Source organism: Daldinia decipiens (genome assembly GCF_022478715.1).
Source record: "Daldinia decipiens strain CBS 113046 unplaced genomic scaffold F4813scaffold_35, whole genome shotgun sequence".
NCBI lineage: Eukaryota > Fungi > Ascomycota > Sordariomycetes > Xylariales > Hypoxylaceae > Daldinia > Daldinia decipiens.
In genome coordinates, this window is record NW_026054578.1 from 266103 (window position 1) to 278314 (window position 12212).

General features: G+C 49.4%; 2 protein-coding genes across 2 annotated transcripts; one reads left to right on the top strand and one right to left on the bottom strand.

Annotated features, from left to right (window-relative positions):
• Positions 1 to 2137: 2137 nt before the first annotated feature.
• Positions 2138 to 4968, top strand: F4813DRAFT_382526 (uncharacterized protein; the record flags this gene model as incomplete). The annotated part of the gene is made up of 4 exons (XM_049245814.1): positions 2138 to 2423; positions 2489 to 3580; positions 4054 to 4761; positions 4820 to 4968. The coding sequence occupies 4 exons, from the start codon at positions 2138 to 2140 to the stop codon at positions 4966 to 4968; spliced, it is 2235 nt and encodes a 744-aa protein (XP_049096667.1).
• A 2938-nt stretch (positions 4969 to 7906) lies between these two features.
• Positions 7907 to 11280, bottom strand: F4813DRAFT_201174 (uncharacterized protein). The gene is made up of 2 exons (XM_049239551.1): positions 8428 to 11280; positions 7907 to 8338 (listed from the first exon to the last, which is right to left on the bottom strand). The coding sequence occupies exons 1-2, from the start codon at positions 10955 to 10957 to the stop codon at positions 8004 to 8006; spliced, it is 2865 nt and encodes a 954-aa protein (XP_049096668.1). The 5' UTR covers positions 10958 to 11280; the 3' UTR covers positions 7907 to 8003.
• Positions 11281 to 12212: the final 932 nt, after the last annotated feature.

Here is a 12212-nt window from a genome sequence, read left to right on the forward strand (position 1 = left end):
AACATGGATCATGATATCTATATTGAGTTCCTGCGTTTCCAGAAGGTCGTGGGGCTTATTACAGGCCAGGCTACCTAGATCAGTCTTGAAGTCAAGGGAATTACAGGGGAGCATGCTTGTTTCATAAGCGACAAGGTTCCGTCTTCTGGAACAGGGCTTGTGCGGGTTGCCTTAGTGTCCCCAGTCTGCTTTTCAAGGGTGATGATGCTTCTAATCCTATCAATTACCCTTCAGAACGCTGACGTGCCCGTGATGCCCCCTGCCCAAGTGGATGCGGGGAGACCAAGGAGCTTTTCTCTTAATCACGATTCATCATTTTATTACTCCGTATGTTTTGCGCGGTAACCACACTGTCACCATTTTGATCAAAGCTTTAGACCTTAAAAGTTTTTTTTTCTTCTTTTTCTTTTCTTTATACGACCCGAATGTTTGATGGCGCAAGTGCCAAACAAGATGAGAAAAAAAAATAAGGTCTCTGAGGGACTAGAGCCATTGGAGAGAATCTTTTCCGTTTTAAGCGGCGGCCTAAAAAAAAAAAAAAAAAGTTCAGCGGGTTGAACGGAGTCGAGTCCCTTCAAGATATCTGTTTTTTTCTTCTTTCTTTTCGACGCTATCCTAGCGCTGTAGTGTCGATTTTCTCCGGCTTAATTCCCACGAATGCACTTCCAACGTATAACAAGTTGGGTTAGTGTGGTGGGCATTATCATACCTTCGGGGCAGAAACAGGAAAAGGGAAAATAATATTCGACCGAAGTCGTACACGGTACTTCGCAGTCATGGAGGGTTCAAGCCTAACAGAGAATGGGTGTTGGCTATCAAGTGGATCCGGTACAATTCTCCAATAGGTAGTACGGATGTCCCTCAGGACTCGCTGTTGTTACCACACCACCATGGCTCTGGTTCAGAATTTAATAGCAGAGGAGCGAAAGAAAAAAAAATGGCCACCGAGATATGGTTCGTAGTCAAGTGACTGGAGACTCTACCAGCTAGGAGAGTTTCGACGTGAGGATCGTCCAGTACGTCGTTACATATGCTGCTAGTCCGAACATGTCGGCGAGCAAGGGGCCATCTCAATGCCTGGACGAGTTTCGTCGTGGGCGGTACTCTGGTCCGCCAGTTCAATTACACGCAATTCTCGAGTACCTCGATCGTGCCCCGTACACCGCCTTACTCCCTGAAAGCTCGCGAAGGACCTCCCCCCTGCACTGTTGGCTAGCCCCGGACATAGAATACCTCATTGGGTAGGCTAGCCCTGCTTGGCCGTGCCACCATTGGCCACTTCATCTAAAAATGCAGCTGTCCCCCCTGCCCCCTGTCACGTTTCTTCCATGCGATGTCCCACATCTTGATCCGCCCACACCCTAACACGAAATCTCCAAGTTCCCATTTCTCATCGTTCACATTTCATGCTTTGCCGCAGGCATCGCACGTCCTTCCTCTACCAAACTAAGCAGTCATATCGTTCCTGTTAATTATCCCGGAATGAGAGGCTTCTAAGGACGTACATATTGATACATAATAAGTCCCATCCATACATTAGGTCCCAGTTTTACACCTGGAGGGTACGCCAAAGGTATCCTTACCTCGATATTTTCATACCTTGCGATCTTACCTTACATAGCTCAAATATCGTTGACCCTGCCTCTACATCGTCGCATTTGGCATCCTCGCTCCGATCTCAAATCTGCTGTTGCCCTCTTTTTCTCTAGCTGTCCCCCTGTCAAGCGTATACATCTCTCATAACTAATACCCGACGTGTTCGAGGCATTGTTATTTCTTGTCGCGTCCCAAATAGGCTTGAAGGAGAACCTAGTTGGTGAACTTTGAGACTTTCGGGTTCCGCTTCCGATTCCTATCCACTCCTCCCTTTTAGGAGCAAGCACCTGGTGGTGTCATTTCCTGGTACTGCAATTCTTTATCTCTTACGGTAGTATGCTTAGGCCCCTGGTCTTATAACCTATACCTCCCCCCGTCGCTTAAGCAAGCCTCACCCGTTAAACCTCGTCATTAGGAGACGCTTAAGTTCCTTGGACCTTGACAGTGTCAAGAAAATAAAAATTGCCGACGCGTCCTACTTTCTTTTTCTTTTCATGGTTGTCGTTACTATTTGGCTTTGACACTCCAGAGTTCAGGACTAATGGTTGTCTCCTCTATGCAGCATCATCCCCACCACTCGCAGGGTCCGGCGCCTCCCCAGCACCTACAGCATCCTCGGCCCTCGAGTATCGTTCACCAGCAGCATCATCAGGCGCCGCAGCAGCCGTCGCAACACCCTTCCGCGTACTCGTCAACACATTCGATCCAGCCAGCTTACCAGCAAACTGGACACGCACCGAGTGCTCAACACGCGCAAGATTTGCCCTACTACGCTCACCAGAGCCCTTACAGCACTCCAGGCACAACGAGCGGATATACATCCGCAGGTAAGTTCATTGTCGCGCGTCGTGCGCGTTGCTTCAAGTCAATGCATAGGCTCATACATCGTCAGACACCTCCGACATGATGGCCGCAGCTCAAATGCCTAGACCGTACCCTCCGATGTCTTATCATACGCCCCAATCGAATTCGCCAGCTTCAGTCGCGTCGCCGTCAGGTCACGAACAACACCGAAGTCTCTATGGCCAGCCAACATCGCAGCTCCAGCCTCAATCTATGTACTATGGCGCACAACAACCGCAATACTCGTCTCTGCCGCCGCAAGCGCCCTCTCCGTACCAACAACACGCTCAACAGCCGCATCAACCCATGGCCTCGCAGCCAAACATGATGATGTCTCACACGGGCCCGCAGCATCAGATGACGCAGCATGCGAGCCAACACGCACAACCTGGGATGACGGGAAGCCCTCGGCATGCTAAGATGGAGCCTCAGATGTCCTCGCAATTGCAACGGCCCACACCCGGACCATTAGGAACTTCCCAGCCAACTCAAAACGGTGGACAATTATCAACTCCTACCGGGTCGTCAACGCCTGGTGTCAACAACAATGCCGCACCGGGGCCGATTCCGGCGACTACTCCGCTGGTCGTGAGGCAAGATAATAACGGCGTGCAGTGGATTGCCTTCGAATATTCCCGCGATAGGGTAAAGATGGAATATACGATTCGCTGTGATGTTGAGTCCGTAAACGCCGACGATCTTGGCAGCGATTTTAAGACGGAAAACTGTGTTTATCCTAGAGCATGCTGTCCCAAAGACCAGTACAGAGGGAATCGGTTACAGTACGAGACTGAATGCAACACCGTTGGCTGGGCATTGGCCCAGCTCAATCCATGCCTCCGCGGGAAGAGGGGACTTATTCAGAGAGCTGTCGACAGCTGGCGGAATAGCAATCAAGACCCTCGGTTGCGAAGTAGACGCGTGCGTCGAATGGCCAAGATGAACAATCGCAAGGCGGTTCAGACTCCCCACTCCACACACATGTCCGGTCCCAGTGGTCCGGCAGGGATGTCAACCCCTGGGGCCATTGGCCCTGGTGGCGGTACGCCCATGGGGAAACCTGGGATGAGTAACATGGGTCCGCAGATGCACCATCACCACGCCCACGAAGGAGGTGCTCAGGGTGGAGGAGATGAAGTCGGTATGTTTCACCAGATGTGATTCATGCGTTGCTATTGTTGTCGTTGTCGTTGCTGTTGTCATTGTGCAATTACGTGATACCTCTTATCATTATACCTCGTGCCTGTTCGGTTATTTTTGGATTGGACGCCATTTCATGTTTATATAACGGCGCAAAGCCGCGGGCGCTTTTGGAGCACTGGGGGACTGGCACTATTCTGTACATTATCTAGCTGCCATGCACTTGGTAGTCCTTGCTGCTTCGGGACGGTCTAGTCGTCTGTCTGATAGCAAAAGTTGCATGGCATTGCTTTGCATCTCGCTGCACAAACACACCAAGCGCACATATCACTACCTCACGCCGCTGTCTTTGTATTGGAACCCTTTCTGCCACAAAATTGCAAATATCACATCGAATCAGTTTTTTTGCTGCCTTAATTTGCGCTATAGCGTCTCGACCCTAGTGCAATCCCGCTAATTTGAATCTCTGTACAGGGGATGGAGAGTATGTGGATGGATCTCATCATCACCATCATCAAGCACCCACCGGGCCGGCATCTAGAAATCAAGACGACGTCCGTCCGGCTCAAGTTTTTACTGGCTATCCCCAACAGTACCCTAGCCATCCCGTCTCGGGATCGTCCATGCCACCGATCCATGATGGACTTGGCGGTTCTCACCACAACACTATCGTAGCTCGACGCATGAGCAGAGATGATGACAAAAACCCGGAGGGCTTGTTTCCTGATATCCCCGATGCTAAGAAACGAAAATTCATACTGGTTGAGGATAACAAACGCAACTCTCGCCTTCGTGTACGCGTCACCCTTGAAGATGTGAATCCTAAAGAGATACCCGATTCATTTCGCAAAAGTTCGGCTGTGTTTCCACGCAGTTATTTCCCGCGCGAAATGCAAAGCCCACCTCCGAGCGCCACCGGTAGCCAATTCTTCGAAGATGACCTGAGTGACGATAACGTCGAAGTTGACGGTGGGCGGTCTAGGCGTGCCCGTAGGGGAAATGTAAGAGAACGGGTCATGGTGAAAGCCCCAATGTCCGATGGGAACGAGGCCGAGGTTGCTATACCGAGGATCAAAAGAGGCACTCGTATAAAGGAAGTACGACTCAACGACCTGGCTTACCGCATGGCGTGGATGCATAGCCGTGTGTTTGCGGGCAGGACCGTCTTCCTACAGCGAGCACGTAAGTTTACGTCCAAGTTTGTAGACTATTATTCGAAAACACCGCTGACATTTGCTAGTTGACTGTTACCGTAACAAGACTTGCACGGCAATCGAAGGCATGGCGCAAGACATGAAGACCATGGTGCCCCACTACGAAACCCGAGTTGGCAAGCGAAGATGGGGTGAGCGAATGCGTCGTGGCGAGAAACGAGATGACGAGTCTTAGTTTGACATATCTTGCCTCCTATCGGCTGTGTAGGTGGTCACTAACAAATACCCGCCGCTCGTCACCCTTTGTTTAAAGCTCCTCTTCTACGTCTCGAAACGCGTGGTATCTTTAGGGATTCTTTACTCCGTCAATCGGGCGGATAAAATAATATCTTCACACACATATTACGTACCGCGCTTGTATTATATCTGCGCTTCATAAACTAACCAAAAGGTCAACGATATCACACGATCAGCCTCTTATCCCACTGAAGCCTCTTTACTCTGAAAAGGGGGCTTTTGCCTGTCATTTTCGACCATGATATTTCGATCTTCTCCGATCTTCTCCGATCCGTCTTAACGACAGGAGTTTTCACGTTTCATTACGATAATGGTCCGTTTCTCAATTCCCACATAGGGCGCTTTAGTTCTACCTTGCCAGGGTCAGCTGCCCCAGGTTGGGTTGCTGGGCCGCCTTGGATCTACGTACAATTTGGCATCAGTCACTTCTACGTTCGGTTTTGTCCACGGGAAACAATCTCGGGATAGAGGAGTTTGCGTCTGTTCTGTTTTTAATTCATAGTGAGTGGGCTGGGAAAATGGAAAACTGAAAAAAAGGAACAAAATGAGAATATGTGCTATAAGCCCTTTCACGCTGGCAAAAAAGGGGGGTGGCTATAGGAGAGATACCAAGCACTGGTTTATTTTTCGTTGTTGGCCAAGGATGATGAAAAGGGGTGAGTGAGCATGAGGTTCAGTAGCCACATGTGATAAGCAAGAGAGAGGGCGTCGGTGATCGGGTTCCTCTAAGCTAATCATGGCTGGTCCTATAAGCCAGTGAGACAGAAGTATAACTTGATATCAATATTAGTAGTGATTTTGCTTTATCCTTGTGGATGAATTTCTTATCTTAATTATATGTCGTCACTTGAACTATATGTAAAAGGAGTTATGTTTCAGTTAGCATTACTTTAGGCCACGACGTTCGTATATCCATACTTGCCACGCGTGGTTGTCTTGAGGTTAATGAGACCGTTAAATGTTTAAGTTAGTTACCCGCCCCTCCCGAGACAAGAGCGCCTGGCGGCCTAGATATTAACTTTTAAAACGGCTGACGATGTATCGGACTTTCTAGACTTCGCGGCAGATTAAGTTCCCAACCAAGTGGCTGCGTCGATTTTAACAGCAGACAAATATGAAATCTACTTCATAACCTATTTGCCGCTTAATGCGAAGATGGCACGCAACTCATAGCATGCGACTCATAACATGTACAACTACTTGAGAAATGGGCTCTCAGTCCATTCTGCATTGGACTCTAGACCTCTTACTGAGAAGGCATGTAAAGCACCTAACTAGTAGACAAAAACGTTGGCATCCTATAATGTTGAGATATATTCAATAAAAAGTAGCACGAGACCCAAGAGATTTGCAAGTTTCCAGTTATTAAATTTTACTTTTTTATTGATAAACAGGTAACTTCGTTCACCCAACGAATATACTTTACTGTTTCCCCTATTTTAACACACACTGCCTAGTTGCTTACCTACCTAAGTACCTAGGTTAGGTAGGTAGGTAGGTAGGTAACCTAGAGGTACTAAGTGATCATCACAGGGGTAATAAAAAACGTATTCGTTATTTCTGAGTTTATCTCACCGACATGGCATCAGGGACGGCCCGTATTTATAAGACACTGCGGTCCGGGAGCGCCCGGCTGTGGCCACACGGCCACCATGTCTCAAAACCGGGCCTCAGGGAGTCAGATCTCGAGCTACCAGGTGCCATATCATTTATGTATCTACCCGATCATCCTTACGACTGAAGAAATCCGAGCATCATAGCCTGATATCATAGGTACCTATGTACCTAAGTTAGGTATGTTTATCCATCCCGTCCGCCTAAATACAGAAGAGCGATCGTCGTAATAGCGATTTCGTAGTAACTAGGTACCTAAGCCTAGCCAACTCACATATTTAGAAAGGGAAAACCTATCAGCCTTCTATAGATAGTATTTACCCCTAAGTACGGTATTGTATTACATTAAGTCCTTTCTTATTGAAAGATAAAAAGACATGGCGCGGATACCTACCTGCGTTACCTGCGTTACCTGCCCGGACGGGCCGGTGCCGCAGTGAGATGACGACAAGAGGGTACGGATAAGTACCTAACGTCTCGCACGTACGAGTAAACTAATAAGCTTAGTGGCAGGTGTACATATGGTAACATGAGGGGTGATATAACAAACCATAAATCAAAATCTAAGACTTGCAAAGAATACAACTCCTTCTCAGCTCATAAGACTCATACCGTATGTACATAACTCACATCCCGTTCTCTCTACCAGTCATTTTACTCTTACTTTTCGACTTTGCATTCGCTGTACTTGAGAACCTGTCAAATACATGACATATGTAGCTTTCATTTACATAACTCGTATCATATATAAATAAAAACACGAAAAAAAAAAATCTACGGGGTATATCTAACTAAGACCTTCCTTTCACATCCAACTCAGCTCCCCCTCCCTCGTCTGCGGGTATCTGACTTTTTTGGCAGTGACAATTGTAGTGGTGACAAAGGGAAAGGTCATCAGAGAGACAGAGAAGAAAAGAAAGGAAAAGAAAAGAGTCACAAACGACGGACTATACATAGGTGTGATAATCTAGAAACCCAAAATATCCTCATTCCTTCCCTTATCTTGCACCTTGCTCCGTACACGCTTGCTCGTCAACCCGCATACATGTAAGTCATATCGTTTCATTCGTATATACGTGAGATAGCAAAGGGAAAAAAAAAAAAAAAAAAAAAACCCCTTCATCCTCCCCGCACATCTTTCTGTACAGGTATCGTATCGTGTCATGTCTCCTTCTCTTCCATACACACATACATATATATGTTTGCCCCTGACGTGCTCGAGTCTATATATCTCGGAAGATGAGAAGAGTTCCTCGTCGGTGATGTATACATGGAACGAGTAAATAGCGTATGTTAGGTATGTATCATGTACATATTTTATATAGTAGTCGCGGGAAAGGGTAGGCTAGCTTGGCTTAACTAACGCCTGTCGCTTGCCTTGGTAGAGACGGAGTCGTAGTCCCGGTGAGGGCGGTGGGGGCGGGTATCGTGGCTGGTGTTGCTGCTGACGTCGTATTCGATTGCCCGACGGCCCCGGGCGTCGTCCTCGGAGTCCGAACCTTGCCTGTGTGCGCGGCGAGGACGCTCTCTGTCGTCATCCCGGTCACGGTACTTTCTATAGTCGTGGTCGGTCTTGTGATCGCGAGGGTTGTGGTGAATACGCCTCTCGTCATCCGAGTAGTCGCGGTCCTCGCGGTGAGACTCGTAGTTGCGCTCCTGGCCAAACTGCTTCTCGTATTCTCTTCTCTTCTCCGCTGCTCGCTCGTTAGTAAGGTGTTTCGACCGGAATAGAATAGAAATGGGATAGTTAGGCTTATTTATAACTGCCTTGACTTGAACCTACCTCGAATTTTGGCCGTGTCGTTGGCGTATTTCTGGATGTCCTCCTTGGTTAACACCCGTAGAACGATGACGAAGTCGTCGCGGACTTCGAAGCGCTCCTTGCCATTCTCCAGGGCGGCGGGGTTGATCAGTTTCCTGTTGATCTTGGTCCACCGTGCACCCGGTGGGACACCCTTCTTCGTCTTGTCATCCTTGTGTGGCGCGACGCCTTCTCGGATGGGGTTTTGATCCTCGGGGAACTTTGCGCTTGGCGGCTTTAGGATGCCCTTGATAGGCTTCTGATCAGACTTCTCTCGTGGAGGCGAGACAACTCGGACTTGCTTCTCCTTCTCTGCAATGGCGGCATCACGGCCGCGAGATTCCTCACGCGAGGTGGTCGACATACGCTCCACAGAAACAGAACGAGTCGTCTCCTTTTCCGATACTGCCTCCTTGGTGGCTGGCTTCTCCTTTGTCTTGTCCTGGTCCTCTTTTGCGGCCAGTTCCGCTTTTACATCCAGCAAATCAATTGTGTCTGTAGGATCAAAGGTCGAAGAGTTACGACGCCGCCTTCGCGGTGCTGGTGTAGAGTCGTCAGGATTTAACGAGTCGTCTTTCGAGTCTGCCGCGGCGGATCCGTTGACTCTGGTTTTGTCATCCCGGCCGCTGCGCTCGCGTTCACGTTCAGCCTCTCGTTCTATTTCACGTTCTCGCTGAAGTGCTTCTTTCTCTCGTTCTCGCTCCCGCTCCCGTTCCTTCTCAAATTCCCGTTGGTCTCGTTCCCTCTCCCGTTCGCGCTCATAAGCTCGCTCACGGACACGTTCCCTTTCGAGTTCGCGCTCCCTAGAACCTGATGTCGAGTCCGTCTGCTCTCTCCGGGATTCCCGTCGCGAGTCTACAGCGACTGGTTCTTCTCGAATGGATGCTTTTCGTTCTATATCCTTCTCTTTGGGCTTATACTTATCCGCGGTGCGAGAGCTTCCGGCGTCTTTATCTTCATCCGGGTCCCGTCGTCGTGGAGAAACCTTCCGATCGTCATCCTTAGTAGTAGTATCTCTGGGTGCAAGACCCACCGCCGCCGCAGCAGCAACACCTAATCCGGCGACGACTTTGTCACGAGTCCGACCGCCTACACCGTTCTTCTGGGTGGCGCTATCTCTTTGGTCCCGAACTGAGTTGGTTCGGCTTACGGTGTCCTCGGCAGGCTTCCGGGAATCATGACTCCGAGTGTAGTCGATCGACTCATCAGAGCGGCGTCGAGGCTCGCGCTCTGCTACGTCTCGTCGCTGACGTCGATCATCGTAGTCGCGCCGATCAACTGACCTTGCCGGACGATCCGAGCGCTCTGGTTCCAGCGTGTTCGTGCGAATCCCAAATCCACGAGCGGGGACATCGTCATCGCGGTATCCGTCCTTGCGATCTGAGCGACGGTGCACGCGCTCGTCATCGTGGGAGCGATAAAGTTCATCCGGATGCGACATGCGCGCTGGCGTATCTTGATATAAAGAAACTGGGCGCGGTCGAGCTGCCTTGCGGTCTGGCGACGGGTCTCTCGGCGCTTCAATCCGGCGTAGGGGATCAACCGGCGGAGCAGCAGGTACCGGTGGTGGTAAAGCAGGCATAGTGACGGTAGGACGATCATAAATACCTGTGGCTGTAGTTCTGTTGTAACGGTCGAGTGCGCCGGATGCAGGAGGTGGTCCGCGACCGCGAGTATCGTAACGGCCCAGATCATTACTCACGACATTCACGGTAGGGCGGTGGTAAGAACGATCAAGGCTCTCCTTTCGACTTCTATGCGCTAGCTGGCGATCATGATCTAAATCGTACCTGGCCAAATCGCTAGGTTTTGTATACTCATAGCCTTCGTTATCATAATCGACAACTGCCGTGTTGTTAAGGTCGTAGGAAGGAGCCGTATAGTTGGCATGAGGAAGCGAAGAGCGGTAATAATCAGTTGCGACATGCGTTGGTGGTCGAAGTCTGTCGTCGCCGACTCGCTCCCTCAACCGAGAGAATTCTTCATTGCTCAAGGTTGCGCTTTGGGTATAACCGTGGCCATATCGGGCCTGGCTTCGAGAACGTATTGAAGAGGCCGGTTGCGTATAGTAGGTTTCATCGCTTGACCGGTAAGGATCGCGCGACGGGCTGGTTGTGCGCGCGGCAGACGACGTATGAGAAGCGGTACCGTGAGGTCGACTGGCGTGATTGGTGGTGACTATGATAGGCTTCACAGGATTGGTATCTACCGTTGACGAGCGACGACGGGATGTATTGGAATTAGAGCTTCGTTGCGCCGCGACGGTAGCAGCAGCAGTAGCAGCGCCAGGCTCTTTAGTAACGTTGTAGGTGGTGATAGTAGCAGTGGGATTCGAAGGCGCTTTATGATCAGTCGCTCTTCTTGGAACAGCGGCATCATAACGAGCCGTCTGAACCGTATGAAGATCCCCGCTGTAATGAGGGTTATACCCAATGCTCACGGGCATCGATGCTCGCGCGGGGTTAAACTGAGGCGACCTACGACCCGAATAACGGTATCGTGGCTCAGCCATCTTGTCGACTAGCTTATTCAGAATATTATACGACGCAGCGCAGTCTTCTGCTAGTCAACAACGATGACGATGACGATGACGATGACGATGTAACCAAACTCGTCTTCTTAGTTAATAGTTAATGGTTAAGGGTTGGTAGGTTAAGGTAAGTTGGTAGGTTGGTAGGTTGGTAGGTGTCTTTTTTGGGTGTGAGTCAGAAAAGAGGATAAAGCAAATTTTAGAAAAGCTGGAAATTCCGCAAAGTCAGGGTGGGACGGACGTAATTATGTCCGGCTTATATTATTAGGTCTGGTGAAATGACCAGGTTTTCGTGAGTACATAGAAGATTTTCCAATTTTAGGGGCGAAAGGAGTCTTGTGCCCTTCTCTTCCGTACGTTTTTGGTTTTTGTCAGGTCATAGAGAGAAAAAAAGAATGGGTCTACCTGGAACAGACAAATACGTGAGCAAAGTAAGCCTGTTAAGAATTTCAAATGCTCTCGGAGAATATAGTGAAATTTTTTTTAATGAGGACGACAGTCAAGGTACGGAGAACGAGAGGCCGATAGAGGACATGGAGTTGCATATACATACCTCCTAACCAAGGAACAAATATCGAATATCCTGGTAAAGAAATTGGCGACGATAAGGGTCCTACCGCGGGGTAGAAGCCATAGAACATGGAAGGGCTGGAGGGTTGGAGGGGTTGTATCGTTACGAGGTTGTGTCGTCGGGTTGGGCTGCAGAACAGGGAACCGGCGGTGAAATTGGGCCACTAAGAAGATGGGGACCCTTGAGACAGCCACGAGCCACAAGGTATGTACAGTACAGACGGTACAGACGGTACAGACGGTATGTACAGATCTCCCTGGTCTCTCTCTCTCTCTTATTCCCCTTTTCTAACAATTCTTGCCGGGCGTCGCACACTCTTACGAACTTTCGCTAGCTCTTCAGCCGGGAAGAGGCAAATAGTCCAAGTTGTTCCAGATCAGATGGATCAAGTGATCCCCGACCAAAAATGCAAGAATGTACTAGAGGAATCGGCCGAAGAGATCAACCAGGCGTGCGGTGATGGTTGTGGGACTGTGCGCTTTATCGGCTTATTGTATTTGCCTGAAGAGGATCCGTCCTCTACCCTCCAAGTCGAATTGGTAATGTAGGTAATATAGCCAATAATAAGCGGTTTTTACTGCCAAATATCCTGTCGTAGTCGCAGTAGGTAGCAGTAGGTAGCAGTAGGTAGTAGTAGGTAGTATGTAATAGTATGTAGTAGAGCGG